Source organism: Loxodonta africana, chromosome 2, assembly GCF_030014295.1.
Source record: "Loxodonta africana isolate mLoxAfr1 chromosome 2, mLoxAfr1.hap2, whole genome shotgun sequence".
NCBI lineage: Eukaryota > Metazoa > Chordata > Mammalia > Proboscidea > Elephantidae > Loxodonta > Loxodonta africana.
Genome location: NC_087343.1, coordinates 159,789,630 through 159,811,337, shown reverse-complemented (window position 1 = coordinate 159,811,337; position 21,708 = coordinate 159,789,630). Strand labels below are relative to the sequence as shown.

The 21,708-nt window shown below is 35.2% G+C and overlaps 1 protein-coding gene across 2 annotated transcripts in view; it reads right to left on the bottom strand.

Annotated features, from left to right (window-relative positions):
• RBM27 (RNA binding motif protein 27) overlaps window positions 1–21,708 on the bottom strand; it is a 70,233-nt gene that overhangs the window by 25,533 nt on the left and 22,992 nt on the right. Inside the window, exons 5-12 of one of the 2 annotated variants that reach the window (XM_010591526.3) lie at window positions 20,907–21,100; window positions 19,898–20,158; window positions 18,123–18,434; window positions 15,715–15,849; window positions 8,898–9,062; window positions 7,117–7,266; window positions 3,808–3,952; window positions 1,699–1,852 (exon numbers count right to left, since the gene is read on the bottom strand). In XM_010591526.3, coding sequence (XP_010589828.1) covers window positions 1,699–1,852; window positions 3,808–3,952; window positions 7,117–7,266; window positions 8,898–9,062; window positions 15,715–15,849; window positions 18,123–18,434; window positions 19,898–20,158; window positions 20,907–21,100 — 1,516 coding nt within the window. The remainder of the gene's footprint in view (window positions 1–1,698; window positions 1,853–3,807; window positions 3,953–7,116; window positions 7,267–8,897; window positions 9,063–15,714; window positions 15,850–18,122; window positions 18,435–19,897; window positions 20,159–20,906; window positions 21,101–21,708) is intronic. The other variant, XM_010591529.3, reaches the window with a different exon arrangement.

The following is a 21,708-nucleotide window of genomic DNA, read 5'->3' as shown; positions in this document are numbered from 1 at the left end:
AACTACACTCTCCCTCCAGGAGGTATGTGCGTAAGCGTTCTATGCTAACTTTTTTTTACAGCAACATGTCAAAAAAATTGTCAAAGAGGCGCTTATGAAAAAACTTTATAAGGGGGCAGCATGGTTGGCAAACAAATGTAGAAGGTGCATGCTATTTGTGTAAAAATATGGTGTACATATTTTACCAAAATAAAATTAAATAAAAAAAAAAACAGTACACCCTTTAACTCAGCAATGTCATAATAGGCTTACCCACAAAAATGCTCACCACAGCATTGTTTTTACATAATAGAAACAACATAAATTTCCAACAGAGAAAAGTTAAATAAATTATGCCCCATCAATATTAAGCCATCTAAAAATTTCAAAATGCCATGAAGAGTATCTGATGACCTAGGGAAATTTTAAGAGGAAAAAACGTAGTTACACGTTTGGTATGCTCACATTTCTTCTATTTTTTAAGTGTGTAAAGACATTTTTTTAAAAAAGAGTGTGTATACATGTATAGTCTTCCAAATAAATAAATTTAAAACAGTTATTTTTTTCATTAAAAGATAAAGTTAGTAATGCTGACTGGAGAGATCTGATTTATTTTTTCACTTGTATCTGATGTATTTCCAATTATTAGTACAACATGTACTACTTCTGCATTCTGGCAAAAAAAAAAAATGCTTCAAAAAAATCTCTGAAAATAATAAAAAAAAAAAAATACTTTGGTTCAATTCTTTGAAATACTAAGTCCCACAATGCTCTGTTGTTGTTGGGTGCTGTTCAGTCAATTCTAACTCCTAGTGACCCCACAGTAAATCTGCCCCATAAGGCTTCCTCAGCTGTAATCTTTATGGAAGCCGAGTGCCAGGACTTTCTCCTGCAGAGTCACTAGGTTGGTCTAAACAATCAACCTTTCAGTTAGCAGTCAACCACCTAGCCATTGCACCACCAGAGCATAAGTTATATTTTGGTTTGACAGCAACACTTAAGTAATAAGGGTAACAGGCTTAAATTCTAGCCTTCACGTATCCTCAGTTAAAGCTAACACTCAGCCACAAATACATAAATTTAAATACCTAACAAGTAGAAAGCAAAATTCAAAAGTTACAATTTTTTTGATCTTGGATAAAACGTTATACTGCCAAAAATTCTTCAATACTAGAACCATTCTTAACTAATTACTATTTTACCACAACACATAGTCAGTAGACAAGATTACAATCTTACAAATTACCAAAAATCTCAGCTACCCAGTTAAAATACTAAGGCAGCTGAAAAAGTCATTTATTCATAAATAGAACTGTAAACAAAAATGCAGTAACTAGCCCAGTGTCTTTCAGGGGGAGGTTACACAGAAGAAACAAAAGCAATCACAAGAACAAAGTCAGCTTAATGATTTCATTACAAGGTAGATGTACAGATATATGGAGCCTTGGTGGTGCACTGGTTAAACATTCGGCTACTAACCAAAAGGTTGGCAGTTCGAATCCACCAGCTGCTCCTTGGAAACCCTATGGGGACAGTTCTACTGTAGGGTCGCTATGAGTTGGAATCGACTTGATGGCAATGAGTTTTTTTATATAGGTATATGTGGAGTTTATAATGCCAAGCAGAGATGACCAGAATAACCACCGGCTCGAGCTGACAGGAATATTTTCAAAGACCCATAAACAGCATGGATTCTGCCCCCGACACAGCCACATTTACCTGGATGTTAACTATAGTTCCAAATTTGCTGAAGTGTTCATTGAGTTTGGTAATGTTGTTCAATTCCTGAGGGATTTTCTTGACTTCTAATTTGGTGTTTGTATACTGATTCTTTCTCAAGAATCCTGGTTTACTCTGATTGTTATTCCCTTGCCTGGAAGGAATATTAATAGATGTTGGTTAATTCTCCCACCTCATACCTTGCAAAGGGATATGTAACAAAGAATTTAAGTTTATATTTATTAAACAGTTATCTTCCCTAAGACTTTAAGAGTCTTCAGAAATCACTAATTTTTACATTCTTATTATACGGGAATAGAACATTTCACAAGTAGAGAGAAAGAAGAGTAAATGGCAAAAGATTACAAGGAGAGGCCCAAATGAGATTAAAAACCAGATGTTGAGAAGATCTACCACAGTTATCTTAGCAGTCTAACAATAAAGCTGGAATAGAGTTTCACTTTTTATGGTGCTATTTCCAACCTCTGCAAAGGTAAACAACCTTTTCTTTTTTTCTAAATATTTTATTGTATTTTTTGGTTAAAGTGTACACAGCAAAACAGGTTTCCATTCAACAATTTCTACACGTATTGTTCAGTGATATTGGTTATTTTTTTTTCCCCCTTTCTATTATTGTACAGGGTTTGTTTGTTTTTACAGAAGTAGAATAACTACAACAATATTATCTACTGTGGCTTACTTGCCTCGCCCATACTTCCTGGGATCTCAGTGTCTTTTTTTTTTTTTTTTTCATTTTATTTTGTTGTTGAGAATATATACAGCAGAACATGTAGCAATTTAACCGTTTCTACATGTACAATTCAATGACATTAATTACATTCAAGTTGTGCAAACATTCTCACCCTCCTTTTCTGAACTGTTCCCTATTAACATAAATTTACTGACCCCTAAGGTTTCTATCTCACCTTCTGAGTTGCTGCTATCAATTTGATTCCATATAGGTAGTTCTTAAAAGAGCATAATGCTCAAGGTAGACATTTTTTACTAGTTAAGCTAAGCTACTGTTTGGTTTTAAGAAGACTTCAGGGTATATTTTTGGTTTAAGTTTTAAAGATTATCTCAGGATAACAGTTTCAGGGGTTCATCCAGCCTCCATGGCTCCAGGAAGTCTGGAGTCCAGGAGAATTTGAAATTCTACTCTGCAGAGTCCTCCTTTTGTCAGTATTTCATCTACTGAATCTTTGATCAAAATGTTCAGTAATGGCAGCCAGGCACATTCCAGTTCTGGTCTCATGATAAAGAAGGCAATTATTCATGGAGGCAATTAGCCACACATTCCACATCCTCCTCCTATTCCTGACCTTCTTCCTCGGTTGCTCTAGTTGAACAGGACTAACTGTCATGCCTTGAATGGCCTCTTACAAGCTTTTAAGGCCCTTTTTCCTCTTTTCTATTCATTTCCAGTGTCTCAGTAATTTTTAATCCTGAGTTAGGCTTAGAAATAGGTAGGTATAAATTACAAATATTTATTAAGAATATTCTATTAGCTTTTTGTTTTTTAGAACTTTTTTGGAACCCTAACTTTGAGAAACATAGTTTGAAGTGCACTGATTAATGACAACTTTTAATTTTATAAATTTACTAATGCAAAACAAAGTAACAACAAAAACACTGATTAACAAAAAAGACCAGACTCACTGGTCTGATAGACTGGAGGAACCCCTAGGACTATGGCCCTATGACACGCTTCTGACCTGGAACTGAAAAAAAAAAAAAAAAAAGCCATTCCCAAAGACCACCTTTCGGCCTAACAACAGACAGATGATTAAATAAGAACACCTGGGAGGAAAGTGTTCCTTAGTACAATCAATTATACAAGATCAAAAGGGCAACATTTACCCAAAAACAAAGATGAGAAGGTAGGACAGGGTAGGAAATCCAGTCGAAAGGAAATGGGGCCCCAAGGGCAGAAATGGGGAGAGTGCTGACACATTGTGGGGAACACATCCAATGTCACGGAACACTTTATGTACAAACTATCAAACAGGAAACAAATTTGCTCCTAAGTTTTCACCTAAAGCACAATAAAAATTAAAAACAAAACAAAACAAACTCTGATTAGATGTAGTAATTAAGAAATTGTCTTACTTTCCAAGCCAAGGTTTCTTTGTGAGTGGCCCTTCCAAGCCACTCATAGCTCTTTTTCGGCTATCTGGTTCAAGGACTACTCTGGTTATGTTGCTATTAATTGAAACAGGGACTGGTGGTTCAGTCTGGATGACAATGTTAGCAGCTGTTGGAAACAAAAATTTACATTAGTTGAGAGACTGACTCGATTTGTAAAATTTCACTTAAAGCACAATAAAAATTGAAAAAGAAAAAAAATTTCCATTAGTGACAATACATTTTATTTGGGGAGTTTCAAACGATTAAAATATTAGTATAAACTGAAAAAAGACTGCAAAAAGCATTCAATTACTACCATTTCCTTTTCAGAAATACCTAACAGCAGGATAAAATTATCAACCACCTCCTTTTTCTAAAAATAGAACATCTAAGTTTAAAAAGTCAAAGCAATATCCAATATAATAATTGATTCAGGCAAGTATCATTTGATAGATGCAAAAAAATACTGATGCAAGGTTGTTGGAGAACAATATATTTACATAGTGCCAAACTATCACTCCACAAATTACTTCCTTTACAATGGAGAGGTCTAGCAGTTATCACCTTGGGCAAACGATGAAACTTACACTATTAGTAAAGGGACATCTTGACATTATTTGCCACCTGATGCGATTCAACAAGAAGTTCATCACAACATATGGAATAGATATTAGATATGCAATTATGATTTTCTTACATGTGACAATGATATTGGGCTTCTATAAGGCTACATGTTATTCTTAATTGTAAGCTAAAGTATTTAAGAATGTTACTTTCAAGTGATTTTTTTAAAAGTGCATATTTACATATACTGGTACATGTATGTATACGTACTTATACATTATATGTATTTATATGAGAGTTCCTGGGTGGTGCAAAGAGAGCTCTGGTGGTGCAGTGGTTAAGTGCTCAGCTGCTAACCAGTAATGTAGCTGTTTGAACCCACCAGCCACTCCATGGGAGAAAGATGTGGCAGTCTGCTTTTGTAATGATTTATAGCCTTGGAAACCCTGTGGGGCAATTCTACTGTAACCTGTGGGGTCTCTATGAGCTGGAATCAACTCAACCGCAACGGGTTTGGTTTTCTCGTTATAAATACATACAGTAAAACCTGTGAAAGCCAGAGCCTGTGAAAGGTGGAAACCTGTCAGAGAAAGAAAACTCTAATATTTTCCACTAACAGTGAGAGAATAGTGGTAAGACTGCACTCTCAATAGCAGAAAACTTGCAAGACCCAGAAAAACAATGCAGTTCCATCGAGTCCAGGACTCACAGGTTTCACTGTATTTATACATGTATTTACATATGTACATATATGTACACACACATATAAAGAGAAGGGGAGAGAGAAAGCAATTGTGCACTTACACACAAGCAAGTGTGCATGCCCAAATGTGACAAAACGTTAAATGACTGGTGAATCTAGGTGAAGGTATTCAAGTGTTCATTGTACTTTCAATTTTCAGTAGGTTTAAAATTTTTCAAACTAAAAAGTTGGGAGGAAAATTCAAAGTCAATGTTATGGCACATTTCCCCCACAACAGTTAAAACTAAAATAATATAAGGAGCTGACTTATAATGGGTTACTTGTGCACAGGGGAGGTGTGAACAACAACAACAAAAAAGTAACACAAAACCATGCCTATTATACCCTGAGTATTTCTCCTAACTTCAGAAACTCCACCAAAAGTAAAATTAGGAGCAAAGAATAACATACATAGGGCTGGATGCTGGGGCAAGGACTGGGATGGGAGGTGGTATGTTCTATTTCATCTGTGTAAAAATCAAGGAAATTGTAATGTAAAGATTTATTCATCCAATGTATTTATCTTGAGCAAGTACTACAGCTCAGCAACTATACCAGACCTTGTGTATAAATTTATGAATAAAATAGGGATATGATCACAACCCTTTTAGGGTTTACATTTTCAGAAGGCTAACAGAAGAGACGGAAATTCTTGTAATGGCATAAAGCAATCTAGAATTTGAGATACCATTATCTCTTATCTAAAACAGTTATCATTACCACTTGACATTGCCTAATGCTTTTTTTTTTTATTAAAGTGCTTTATTGCAAATGAAAGAGATACAGCTACAGGTTAAGCGACTTGCCTAAGATGACACAGCAAGCCTGGAGTATCCAAGCTTCCTGACTTCTAACTGGGAGATTATCTATGAATTACCATGGATGAGTGTACAGACAGACCAGGCAAGAGACAATAGGAAGACCCGAAATCACTGAAAACATGATCTTTCCACTAATTTCAGGTAAACTGGTAATAATATATGCATTATAGCACAAAAAGTAAGAGCATGTTCTTTGGCATAAGATAGGCCTGGGCTCAGGTTCCAGTTCTGCCTCTTAATAGCTGTGTGATCTTGACCAAGTTCTTTAACCCCTGAGACTCAGTGTCTTCAACTGTAAAAAAAAAAAAAAAAACTACCTCTTTTATGAAATTGTTGTAAGCAGTATAAAAGACAATAATACATATAAAAGCATTTGATGTCGCCCTGACACAAAAACTGTTAGCTTATAGTAGCAATAGTGGTATTAAGAGCAGTGAAGGAGAATTAAAATCAAGGTAGGAAAGTGGGTAACAATAAAATGTTCACCATATGATTAAGTCATGAAAATATTGTCAGATTGACCCATGGCCAGTCAAATAAAAATTAAATATTAGTAACCTAATTATAATAAGAAACTAAAATTTCATTGAACTCTTTTTTTTTTTTTAAACCAAACTTTCTATTTTAGGGTGGGAGAGAGAGAGACCTATATTAAAGGTAAATGCTCCTTACATTTAATCTATTTTTAAGATTCACGACTAAGCTTTGTAAAGGTCCTAATATGTGGTTTTAATCACAGGTGCTAAAAATGATCACATGACAATTTTATTGCAACACTTGAGGTTCTCAGTGTTACAGGCTCTTAAATGATCAGTTTTTTGAGGTCAAGAGACTAGGCCTTTTTATCTCTCTATACCCAATATTTAGCAGTGTCCAGTACCTAACTAAAACATCCTAAGTCCTAGCAAAAAAAGGCAATTAAATAACATTACTATTATATGTATTTAAACATAAATACATTTCAATTATAGCTTTTAAATAAAATGTACAGATAAAGCTATCAAAACATGTATTTGAGATGACTACATAGCACCTTTCAAAAAGATAGTACGTAAGTACTTTTAGACTTCAATTTCCTCAAGTGGAGTCAGAAATGCAAATGCAGTAACTATACCCAGCTATTAAACAATACTTAATCTAAGAAAAATTGCAAGGTATTTTCACCTCTTGGATTTGCATCCATATCTCCAGATGTTAGCCCAATCAGGTTTGGGCGTTGTGTCTGTGTTCTTGAAAAGAACTGTCTGTACTGAGATCTACCAGAACTGGTAATACTAGGAGCTTCTGGGTTATAACCATCAGGTTCATATGTATCTGAGGGGAAACAAAACAAATAAAAACAAACAACAAATAAGAGACAGGTTAAACCATTCTCATTGCTATAAAATAAACAACTGCTAATTTGTCTTCTTCAACACATATAATTACATCAACCTATATACATTTCTCTTTGGGCTACAGTACATACATACATCTTTTGAAACTGAAAGAAAAAAAGTTTCCTGTCACAAAACATTGATATATAAAATCTACTTTTAAATACTGATATATTTCAAGATTCATACACCTAGTCATTTTTATCCTATATATTAATAATCTAATTCAAATGCCAATGCACACATTTTAAGATAAATTTTCAAGTACATGAACATCATATAAGAACAACTGGTTGAGCTTCCTCTGTTATTTATCACGTCTCACCAATTCCTACATCTCCTTTTTTTAATTAGGGAAGTTTTAATTAGAAAAAAATTCACTTTGTTATCTGAACATTAAACTAGAGAAATAGTAGCTGGTTTCACACATAAAACATATTTCAAGTGAAGCAGCTAAATAAGATTAAATTTTATATTCATAAAAATAATTATCTTACCATCACTCTTCATCAATTCCACTTTAATACAAGTTTCATGTGTTTCTCTACAACTAAAAATTTAACTTTAAAAATTATAACACTAAATAACTATTTCTTTAGGGTTTAAAAAAATCCCAAAGTATTGGTCTCTAAATGGTACATATCTTCATCCTACATAAAATAGTTAAGACTGACTAGAGACACTGGTTTTTATAAATTTAATTTAGAAATCCTTGCGCTTTTTTTTAAACGGAAAAATTCCTTTTGCTGTTCATATTAAGTTTCAGCTATAAGACAGGGTATATTCAAATCTTTATTACCGGCCAATCATTTTTATGATTCCGAGTACAAGATCTGCCAATTATGATAAAAAGTTTTCAGTTACCATCGGTACTCTTGACAGAAAACTCCTATAGTTAAAGCTCCAGAAAGTTTTAAAAAGTCGCACAATCAAATGACCTAGTTCTACAATTCCCGGGAATACACAAACCCCAAGAAACTTAACAGTCCTTTAGTTAATTATGATGAACTGAGAGCTAAAGGTAAAGTGAGAAACGTTTAAAGCCTCATGAGACACCCACAAAGCACCCCATAGAGCCTCAAAAAGTACATGTTGGTAGGAGGGAAAAATTTTCATGAATTCCACATTATACACAACCAGTTCATACAACAAGGGACAGAGGAAAAAAAGACATGCTCGTCCAAGACCAGCAAGAAACAAGATGTTTGTTTTTTAGAGAATGATTAACCTAGTTTTTTTGTAATGTATAACTGACTAGAAAATATTCGAGTCAATTTTGTGTCCCTACCTACCTGATTAAAATTAGCTCAAGGAAATAGCATGATTTTTGTTACCGAGGCACAGAAAGTAAATATAGAGGACACCAGAGATGACAGACACACAAGAGGCCTAATCATCTAGCAGCCACTAGAGACAAACCAAAGAAGTAGAGAAACAGAAAATAAAACTGCCTGAGAGTTTTAATGGGAATTTGTGACAGCAGATCAGGATGCCAGGTCACCTGTTAGGCTGGCCAGCTTAAGGTACAAAAGATCAGCAAGGAGGGTGGCCATCTGTAGCACAGCTTACCTGGGACCAGAGGGGTGGGGCTCGAGACTGAGGTATGGTACCCAATGGAGGATCCCATGAGGTTGCGAGGTGGCACCAAACGAGCTGCCAACAGAGGAGGCGGCGTCCCCAACTGAAGTCGCTCAGATGCAGCAGCACCATGTTCACGAGAATACATGGGCTGTCCTACAGAGGAAAGAATAGTAGGGCAGCTGGGATTGAGAGTCACAAGCTTCTCTTAGGTAATGATGTCTTTCCTAAGACTTTGAGCCAAGAAAAGAGAAATCACACTAAGAGAACAGTAGATGAGAAAGATGTTACACTGAGATTCTTTCTAACTCAAGAAAGAATAGACATGCAACTGGTTAGGATGTACTATGGTAAAAGGAACGAGTATGAATAGGTAGTATGATGGTATAATCACCATCCGTTACATTCTGAAACAGAATTACCATGTGCTAATTTTATCCAAAGCTGAACAATCAACTGTATCAAGTTATTACATGAAGGAAAGCTGAGCCATTATTCAGGTTATAATAATGATGAAGATGAACCAGTGGCCATTCACATTCATTCCATTTCTTTTTAGTCAGTATGGACAAGAAATAATCCCAAACTTCAAACATTCTAATTAATCCAAATTCATGTTCTCAACTTCACTTGTTCATGAATTTTACATGCCTGATACTAACGTTTTCACATTCTTAGTGTTAACTCTAGCAGTTGAAGACAGTCTTTAATCAAACTAAAATTTTAGCCAATCTTTGTAATTTTTCTGATTTTGTACGTCAGAGTGTTCAGGGAAAAAAATTACAAGATAGATTTTAAACTGAAATCTGAAATCTTAAAAAAACAAAAGAAAGAAAGTAAAGCTACGCCTTCCAAATACTGGCAGTATTTATCATGTATCTTCTCTATTAGAATACAAAGTCCCTGTGCACTTCTAGAATCCCACAGCCTAACTAATGCCTGACACATAGCAGGAATTCAACAGAGTCACTGAAAGAAGGGATAAAGGCTTTTAAAGTACCCAAATGACAAGTATTTATCTGGATGAATATCTATATGTTTAAATGGGCAACATGACAGCTAATACAATACAAATCAAGGTAAAATACAAGCAGAGGACAAACTCTAGATCATATACAAGGACTCGAGTGGAAACTCACTTTTTTAGACATCAACATCCACTATTCCAGAGAGGAATGTTATTAATGAATTAAATGAAGAAATCTCAAGTTGGAGAATATAGTGCTCTTAAGATTTTACACAGTTGACAACAGGAAAAGTATTTATGAAAGATAAAGATTATTTATGTGAATTCATTTGAAGATTAACTGCCTCCAACCTAAGAATCATTAGCCAGAATCCCCATAGGTTATATACTGCTCTAACTTTTTCAAATATCCAGTACAATGAGCTGAGCAGATATAAAATTTTTTTACTATGTCTTCTTCAGAGAAGCAGAAGAGATCAAACTTAAAGCAGTGAAGAGAGTATATGTTATATATATTCTAAACATTTTATACCAAAAAGTGGTTTTATGAAAACCAAAAAACATACAGAGTTGGTGACTTCAAATTTCAGTAAAATATTTAAGCACTTTAGAAGAAATAGTTGATTTTAATAGACACGACATTGCTGTCTTCCCATATAACTCCAATTACATCTCATTACTTACGCCATTTTCACAGCATTTGTGACATTTCAACTCAACAAAAACAAAATGTCTGTGTTTTCCTAAAATATACCCATTTGATATTAATGTTTAAATTGCATCATCAGACGCCACCTATAGCCTAGCAAGTTTTACAATGGGAATAATTCTTTCTCTTCTTTTTAACATTCAGTAGTATTCTTCCTAAAAAAGTTAGAGCCTAAGTGAAGGTTTTACTTTTGACAAAATAAGTTCCTTTGTTACCTGTGTTTCTTTGGCACTGTGTTCATTTAGCTGTAACAGCAGAGTGTACTGTAGTTGGTTTTTGTTTTTACATATTTCTTTCTATTAGAGTTTCTAGCTACTTAGGAGAAGAACCACGTCTTATTCATCTGTATATTCCCACTGCTTAGCACTGAGCAGACTCCTACTCCTACCTTCGAATATCCAGTTTTCATGTTTTATGTAAATTTTAGGATCAAATTTTACATTTTTGAAAAAAGAAGAAAATCACAAACTGGTTTGCATAGTACAGAATGAGTTTTAACTTGTCTGATAGGCATGCTCTATTAACTTGCAAAATATTCAGCTGCCAACCAATTAAATGTCTTTGGAAACACTGATATCACATATAAGACTATTTCTAAAGCAGTAATTCACAGGCACCAATGGGAAGTTATAACCCTTTTTATCAATCTGAGACAAAATGGGTAAAAAAATGTAATGAATATTCCATAAAACCAAATATAAAAGGATTGTCCTTTATTCTAGGATTATGGTCTCTTATCGGTGTAAAATGTCTTCTTAAAACTGAAATGATGTTAGATGTTCTCATATACAGTTCTTACCCTGGTAAAATAAAAAATAGCTAACTATTGGTTCCCAAAATTTTCTTAGAAATGCTACCAGACTCTAAAAACAAGTTTGGAATCTCTGTTCCAAATGACCTTCACTGTTGAACCACAAATTATTTTTGCTTTTTAAAATAACAGAAAAATAGACTTCAAGTAGCATAAGGTCACGTATTTGTTCATCTTGGCTCCCCAGTGTCTAGCACCATGCCTGGCACATAGAATGCACTCAGTAAACATTAGCTGACTTAATGAATATTAAACTAAATAAAGAAACGGTAACTGCCAGATTTTTTTTTACATTAAAATCAAAATGGAATTGTCACAGAATCACAGTGTTAAAAATAACTATACACCTATTCCTTACTTACCAATCATCTTGTTATCTGACATTTTACATTTACAACAATAGCAAAAGACCTACTATCCAACTATTTTGTGCATTAATGACATACATCTGGCAGTAAGAACACCAAGATGTAAGGCAAGCAAAACGCTGGCTGTCAAAGTTATGGTTATGTGTCAACTTGGCCGGGCCATGATTCTCAGTGGTTTGGCAGTTACATAACGATATAATCATCCTACATTTTGTGATCTGATGTCATTCTCCATTTTGGAATGTTGATTCTCGTATAAGGACCTGGTTGTTGGAACCTAACCATGTCAATAAGGGAGGAGGAGGTGTATAAAATAAACGGTAATTGTCAGATTTTTTTTTTAATTAAAAATGCAAGTTTTATACTGAGTTACAACGCTAAATTTAACCGTATAAAAAATCCCATCTGCAACAGACTCTTGAGATAAGCAATGCAGTTTTTCATATTTACACATTCAAAAGGCAATCAGAACAATGTTAAGATCTGATTCAGGCGGCAAATAGATGTAACAGGATTAGCTATAAGTTGGTAACTATTAAAGCTGAGTGATGGGTACATAGGAGTTCATATAGTCTTTATTTTTAAGTATGTCTGAAATTACCCATAATTAAAAATTGAAAGAGTAGCAACAGAACAAATACACACTGTGGAAAGATGCTATAGTAATCAGAAGACTGTGAGACACTGAGTGTGAAACAGGAAGGACAATTAAGTACTGGATGTGGTTTCTCTTCTGAAGTCGTCAGTGGAACATAAGATTTATATACATGAAAAAAATCAAACTGTAGGTTTACACGCAGTTATATGTTCACTATGTAATACATGCATTTTGGTACTCTACAAATTTAGGACCTTCCCCAAACACTTAGAAGATTTGAGCCTTGAAAGACATGGCGAAGAACAGAAGAGTGTATTGGTGAGAGCGATGACGGGAAAAGAAAATTAAGTCATGACAGGGGCACAAAGTGGGTATAATTGGCCCGACCAGAGAAGATGTTGGTTGTTGTTAGGTGGTGTCAAGTTCGTTCCGATTCATAGCAACCCTATGTACAACACAACGCAACACTGCCAGGTCCAGTGCCATTTGCCAGGTCCTGTGCCATCCTTACAATCATTGTTATGCTTGAGCCCACTGTTGCAGCCACTGTGTCACTCCATCTCACTGAGGGTCTTTTTCGCTGATCCTCTACTTTACCAAGCATGCTGTCCTTTTCCAGGGACTGATTCCTCCTGATAACACACCCAAAGTATGTGAGATGTTGTCTCACCATTCTTGCTTCTAAGGAGCATTCTGGCAGTACTTCTTCCAAGACAAATTTGTTCCTTCTTTTGGCAATGCATGGTAAATTCAATACTCTACACCAACACCATAATTCAAAAGCATCGATTCTTCTTCAGTCTTCTTTATTCACTGTCCAGCTTTCGTATGCGTTATAAGACCACTGAAAATGCCATGGCTTGGGTCAGGTGCACCTTATTCCTCAAAGTGATATTTTTGCTTTTTAGCATTTCAAAGAGATCTTCTGCAGATTTGCCCAATGCAATTCATTGTTTAATTTCTTGACTGCTGCTTCAATGGGTGTAGACTGTGGATCCAATTCAAATGAAATCCTTGACAACTCTAATCTTTTCTCTGTTTATCATGACATTGCTTACTGATCCAGTTGTGAGAATCTCTGTTTCCTTTATGTAGAGATGTGATCCATACTGAAGGCTGTAGACTTTGATCATCAGTAAGTGCTTCAAGTCCTCTGCACTTTCAGCAAGTAAGGTTGTGTCATTTGCATAACGCAGGTTGTTAATGTGTCTTCCTCCAATCCTGATGCTGCATTCTTCTCCATATAGTCCAACTTCTCGGATTATTTGCTCAGCATACAGAATGACTTAACTATGGTGAAAAGATACAACCCCTACACACACCTTTTCCGATTTTAAACCACACAGCATTCCGGTATCCCCTTGCTCTGTTCGAACGACCGCCTCTTGTTCTATGCACAGGTTCCTCATGAGCGTAATTGAGTGTTCTGGAATTCCCATTCTTGCAATGTTATCTATAATTTGTTATGATCCACACAGTTGAAAGTCTTTCCACAATCAATAAAATACAGGTAAACATCTTACTGGTATTCTCCGCCTTCAACCAAGATCCATCTGACATCAGCAATGATATCCCTTGTTCTACTTCCTCTTCTAAATCCGGCTTGAATTTCTGGCAGTTCCCTGTCAATGTACCACTGCAGCTGCTTTTGAATTATCTATGCATGTTGGGGGAACAGTGAAATAAAATAACTAAGAAGGGTGAGGCAGATTACAGAAAGAGATACGTCAGAGAGGGCTTCAATAATGGTTCACGAGGAAATGGTGACTACTGAAGTGTTCTTATGTGGAACTGTCATGGTTGGTTTTCTCAAGAAAATTAGCTTACCGAGTCTATGGGGTGTGACTTAGGAGTGAAACATAATGGAGTCAGGAAAGTTGTATCAATAATCCAAATGTGAGGTGATTCAAGTGTGGACAAGGGCAGAGGCCATAGTAGGAATAAAGAGAATGGGATCCTTCAAGGAAAAGAGAAAGGATTTTTTACTAACTACATATGAAAAAGCAAAACAATGAGTCAGTCATGATGTCAAGGCTTCAATTCTAGGCAACCAGGTGGGTGTTATTTCCAATGATAAATTCAGGGGTGGTGGAAGGTAGAAACTTAAGGAGAAGATAATAGGTATGATTTCAGAGAGGGTGAATTTGAGAAGACAACAGTAGTAACTACAATAATGTAATAACTAATCCTTATATACAGCTGGAGTCCCCGAGTGGTGCAAACAGTTAACGTGCTCAGCTGCTAACCAAAAAGTTAAGAGTTCACCCAGAGGCACCTCAGAAAAAAGGCCTGTCAATCTACTTCTGAAAAATAATCATTGGAAATTCTGTGGAGCACAGTTCTGCTGACACACATGAGGTCACTATGCCCTGAAGTCAACTCAATGGCAACTGGTTTATATATAGCTTACTAGGTGCCAGGCACAGTTCTAGATGCTTTGTATGTATTAACTTGTTTATTCCTCAAAACAACTCTGAAGATGGTTAATATTATTATCACCATTTTACAGAAGAGGAAATTGAGATACAACAAGGTTAAGTAACTTGCCCAACGTCCCCCAGTCAGTAAGTGACAGAACAATGATTTGTAGTAGGGCAGTTTGGCCTTAACTACTTTGTGAAATCACCTCTCCATGAGATGAAGAAATGTTTAGAAGGCAAAACAATATTGCTATGATAAAAACAGTACATAAAAAATTATATTCATAGAGTTACCTAACTCTTTAGAGAAAATCCCATAATCTGACACTTTTAACAATTGACTACCTTATTTTTACGTTTTTGGAGAAAGGGTTTTTTTTTTTTTTTTAAAGCCTAGCAAACTAAAAGAAAACAAAAAAAAATACTTGGAAATAAAAAAGAATCAGGATTCAGGAGAAACGTTATTACAGTTATTAAACACAAATTTTACAAACAGCTTAAACACTAGATGTCACAGTTCTAAATGGTGCTCTGTATCTTTGCTTCAGCCTACAAGTTAATTGATTATTATGTAAATTTTTGTGACCCTTCTGTATAACTCTCAGGAGCTAAGCCTTACATTTTGGAAGTTCAATTAAAGAAAAAAATCTTTGAACAGAAGATTCAGAATGAATTTCCTTAAAACTGAGACTAAGAATGTTATTACTTTACAGCAGAGTGGACTCATCCAAGCATAAGGCATTGCTCTTCTCAGTCCCACACAAAATTAAAATATGGCTCTATAGCATAACCACACAGTATATACTACCTTCTGAATGCAAATTATAATTTTTATTATGACACAGACCATAAGAATAGAAATTAATTATATCTTTAAAAAGTGTAACACTCACAGGAGAAAACTTGAAATTTTAAGTTAAATGACATTTACTTACGTTCTGATACTGTATAAAGGAGGTTCTGGGGTAAAGGAGGAGGTAGCCTTGCTCCCACTGGTGCAAGATTGGGCACTGCACTTGTCCCAGGCTGGTCACGGTTGTTTATCAAGTTTGACTGTGTTATAGGTGGTCCTACAGATAACAAAAAATGAAAGACAGAGCATTAATATTTCATAACTATTAAAAATACTCATTATACTAGCACTCATTTGAACATTCATACTTAAAAACCTACTTTGGCTTTGAACAGAATTAAGGAATCTGATATGTACAGGCTTATGCACTGTGAGATGCATTATTAATTAAAAGGACGGTCTTAATTCTAAAACAGGTAAAACTAATCTAGGGTGAAAAAAATCAGCACTGGCTGACTAGAGGGTTGGGATAAAGAATGGCTGGGAGGAAGCTTAAAGAAACTTTCTGGGTTGATAATAATGGTCTGTAGAACTCCTACGTTAACAACAAGCACGCTGAGTGTAGCAATGTCTGCAACTTACTGCAAAATGCATCAAAAATAAAAATGGAGAGATGGAAAGATATGTGATAATGAACATATACTGAAATGTTAATTGCAGAACTAGGTAGTGGACATATGAGTGCTTGGTGTACAATTCTTTCAGCTTTTCTGTTGGAAGTTTTCATAGTAAAATGGTGGGGGAAGGGGAAACGACAGTCTTAGACTTAACGTTTAAATAGATTATATTTCCACTGCCCCCTCCCTACCCATCAACATTGAGCTGGTATATTCTATTGTTAGAATTTCTTCAAATGAAGATGCTTCTTTATCTGGGGAATAAAATCTCAGCTTGAGATTTACAATTATACTGTCTATGTGACGATATTAAATATTCACAAATGCTAAGTTAAAAGAACCATTGTTCTATTGATCAAATCCATGCATTAAATATCTCTAAACCTTTACCAACTTTAAGGAAATGTGTTCTATAAAGTACTTTACTGCAGGGAAGCTTAGGTAAACGACACATGGGATCTCACTGCGCTATTTTTGTAACTTTTTATTGGTCTGTAATTATTTCAAAAAAAATTTTTTTTAAAGAAAATTAACTATAGAAGATTCCTGGTCAAATGCAGAACAGAACTTCAAATTCTCATGGAATCCAAACTTTTTGGAGCCATGGTGGCTAGATGAACCCCAAAACTATTGCCCTGAGATAATCCTTAAACCTAAAATATTCCCTAAAGTCTTCTTAAAACCAAACAATACGTTAGCTTAACTAGTAGAGAACGTGTCTGCCTTGAGCATCATGCTCTTTTAGGAACTATCTATACGGAATCAAACTGACAACAGCAACTTGGAAGATGAAATAGGAAACTTAGGGGGCAGTGAGTTTATGTCAAGGGAGGAGGAACAATTTGGATAAGGAAGGTGAGAATGGTAGCACAACTTGAAGAATGTAATCACTGTCACTGAACTGTACACATAGATATTGTTGACTTGGTCCATGTTCTACTATGTATATTCCCAATAACAATAAAAGAAGAAAACTGAAAACAGTACTTTACTGCTTAATTAAATGGCATTTTCTTTAAAAATAATGACTTGCTATCTTTTAATGTAAAATGTCTTCAAATGGATATTATCATCTTTCCACACATGTAAACTATTCACTCCACATTTTTTAAATTACTTTTAAAAAAACTAGTCATACTTATGTTTCTATTACACTAGCAACTGTTAATATTTTTTAAATGACCATTTTTAAACATTCCTTACTCTTAATTTTGTTGAGTGTGATAAGGCCATATTTATCACCTTCTTAAAAAAAAAAGTCCTTATCAGTAAACAAATACTAAGCTACATACAGTGAAATTATATGGCATTTGGAATTTATTCTAGCAAAAACAAATCCCCTTCAAAGTGTGTGTGTGTGCATGCACACATGCAGAGTGAGATAAGTGGGACAAACATAGCCAAATATTGAACAACTGGTGAAGCTGATGATGGTGCATATATTCTTCTTCTACCTGTGTATGTTCGAAAATTTCCATAATCAAAACCTAAAAAATATATATTCCAGTATTCTTGAGGAGATTTTTCTTTAAAGTGTGGGAAATTTCATTAAAATACTGGGAAGCTTTTTATCTAATATCTTAAAAAACTGACTTTCTTAAGATGCTATCAACTGACAGAATTTTGACTACAGATTGATATAGGCAGGTCTCTATAAATCTTACTCTGGAGGTACAGTAAGTAACACCATACAACAATGGATGAAAAAAAAAAAGGGAAAGAATGGCATCTTGATTATGAAAATGTACTCCAAATTCTATTATTAATTTATTCAAATATTTTAAATCATGTGTCAAGTTTGCTAAAGGGCTGTGATTCTTCCAAATAGAATTCTCCATTAAAGAAAAGAAAGATCCAACCAGCATATACTTACTTGGTATAGGAAGCACAACAGAAGGTGGAGGCTGACCATGTCCCTGGGGAACAGGAAGTCTCATGCTGTGGCCAGGACCTGGGCCAGGACCAGGGCCAGGGCCTGGACCTGGGCCCGGGCCTGGGCCTGGGCCGGGGCCTGGGCCTGGGCCTGGCATTGGAGGCATTAAGATTCCAGGAGGTGGTGGAGGAGGAAGCCCGGGAGGAGGAGGGGGGAAAGGAATCATGCTTGGCAGAGCAACTTCATCAACAACCAGGGGATCATTTCCATGATCAAACTGGCAAAGGTCTCCAAGTACACAAAATCCTCTTTCTGTAAGAATAAAAGAATTTTATTATAATCTACTTAAAACTCAAAAAACAAAACAGGTCCCTGAAAAAGCCACGAATCTGATTTACGAAGTGTTTTTCTCCAAGGACTCTAAAGCCTTCTTAGTGTTATTCTGTTAATCATCACACATCCCTGAGGTAGGGACAGGTGTACTCTCTACTTTCTATACTATGAGACTACAATTACAGCAAACAACAGGGTCAAAAACAGGTTACTAGCTACTATTAGATTACTCATTTTGCTGTTAAGTTTTCACAATAAAAATTCACATACTTTAAACATAAATTTAGCAAAGGCTGCAGGCTGGAGGTATAAGGGACTTGAACTAGATGGTTTAATTTCAATTATCTACTCCGAAGATATTATTCCGAAACTACTACTCTTGATATATCTGTAAGTTGAAACTTTGGTTTAAAATATTCAAAAGCATATTATGTACCAGGTTATTCATTCACTGCAACACTGTTTGTAATAATAAGATGTTAGAAACACCCCAAATGTGCATCAAGGAATAAGTTAAACAAATTTTTATATATATGAGATACTAAGAAGCATAAAAAATAGAGGAAGCTGTTCACGTAATATAGAATTATTGCCAGGAAATGCTGCTAAATGAAAAAAGCATTATGCAGAACACTGTGAACAGTACACTAGCCGTTATGTAAAAAAGAAAGTTGGGGAGGGGTATGTATATATATTTGTTTATGTGCAAATGCATCAACTATCTTTGGAAAAATACACAAGAAACTAGTAAGTTGGCCCTGGGAAAGAGAACTCCGTGGCTGAGTGACCAAGGTGAGAGAGACGTAACACTTAAATTTCGATTTGACTCTATTCTCTACTTAAAAATAAATAAAATGTAAGAATATATGCATTCTACATTTATAAGTAAAATATTATGATGTCTGAGATTTGCTTCAAATATGAGAGGACAGGGAGAAGTACAGAAGAAAACAAGGTTGCCCATGAATTGGTAACTGTTGAAGCGAGATGTATACACCCATACACCATAGTTCATTATATTAGTCTATTTTTATAAATACTTAAATATTTCCAATAATACATAATTAAAATATACCGACACACCCTCATTCATTCATTCAAATGAAAAGTCGACAAATCAAACTTGTTGGTAGGTAATACATGATTAAAATTTCTCAGCACCGAATACTACACAAGGAAATGATAACCCTTAATGTCTACCAAATTTTATGGTATACTTATAGTGTCTGAAGTAACAATAAGAACAATAAAAACCAAACTAAATAGGGTACATCTCTTGACAAGAGCCAAACCTTTAAAACAAACAAGTAGACAAGCATATATTAAAAGAGTTTCTCTTACCCCCTTTTAACAAAATCTAGATTATAATTAAAAGTTATGCAAGATATGCAACATTTGCTTGATTGATGTTTTTGGGTATAAGAAAAGGTGGTGATTTTTACCATCATAATCTCTGCAGCGCCTCTTTGGTGGTGGGTTTCGACCAAAAGAATTGGAAGAGCTATGATTGTTATAGTAATTAGACCAACTCTCAGTTGTGTTTTCAGAGTGGTGAGCAGGTGCGATCACAGTAACAGTGCTGGGAATAGACTGTGTCCCAGAGGAATACTGCTCTGAAGAGTTTGGAGGTGGTGCAGACACAGGCACATATGAACTCTCCAAGTCGTTCCTTTCACTCTTAAACTTTGATCTTTCCCTGTGCTCTGTTTTAGCAACAAAATAAAAACAAGAAACAAATAGATCAGAAGACATTTATGTTCTTAAAATGTATTTATTTTCTCACTTTCAGAATAGGGAAGATGAGAATACTGAAGTAACTGACTGATCGAACCATAATCAAACTGTTCTCATTAATATATCCTAAAAGCAGAAACGACAATATGACATATCTTCACCAATAACTTGTGCAGAATCATCTTTTATAATACCAGCTTTTATACACTTAATGAAAAAGGGCTGTCTTCTCCACCAATATTTAATAAGAATACTATCCAAGAATTGACTTCAAAACTGGTATCCCAGGAAATCAATAGTTGAGATCCCAGTAATCTACTTAAATTTTTTTTTTTTTTACATTTTATAAACACCAGGCAACCTTACAAAAAATCAATTACTTTTAGGGAAGGACCAAAAAAAAAAAAGGGCAGGCAATCCTCTTCCTTAAATGATAGCTTTGTTGATTAAAGTACATGTCTATTAATTATACAGATACATAAGTATAGATATGCACTCATGAATAGCTTCTTTTTAGTCAAACTCCTTTGACTCCATCCAGAGAATTGAGCCCTACCTTTTAACAAAATCAATATTCAGTTTTTGAGAATATTCCAGTTTTTATATTGCTAAGACATTAAAGGTATATTTACCTTTAAGGAGATTTCTCTTTCCGTTGTCGTTATGTATGGGAAGATAAGCAACTACGGAGTTTTTAGGATGATGCCTCATACTCACCAACATTCCTGTTTGGATCCCGATCTTTACTGCGCCCTCTACTTCGGCTCCGACTACGACTCAGGCCTCGGCTCTTACTCCGGCTCTTACTCCTGCCTCTTCTCCAGTCATACTTCTCACGGTATAATTCATTCCGCTCATAGTACCGGTCGTAATCCCTCCACTTGCCATCTTCTCTTTTTTTCTCACGTGTCCTATAATAAACAGATATAAAAGCCATTTATTGGCTACAGAAATTAAGACAAGAAACAAATCAGTAGTATGAAACACCTTCCCTGAGTCATCAAAAATCATAACGTTTATGCTCTGTTAGAAAGCCCTAAGACCACCACATATCCTCTGATCCATTACGTGAAAGGGAAAAAACATTTGTATTTCAAGCACACTGGGTGGGGAGAAATGAAAAGGAAAGGTGAATCCAAAGTGTGAGGAATGGTGGGGGGAAGGGAGACAGAAATTCAGAACAGGAAAAGAAAAACAGCTCAAAATAAGTTTTTCCTAAACAAAGACCAATTTTTTGATGGTAGACTCATGATCTAATATACAAGTTGCGCTACTTGTAACATGAGCTGATACATGTAATTTTAATACTGAGCACCCCTAAACAAATGGAACATTTCACTGATATTCTCTAAGGAGACTGTTCCCACCCCTGAGCTCTTGGGGAAAGCACATAATGATGATTGTTTATAAAAGAAATAAAAAGTATGACGAAGACAAAAAACAGAAGAGAGTGAAAGGAAGAAAGGTAACATTCTCTTTCTTAAAGCACTTTAGAGAGAGGAAAGTCAGTATAGTATGC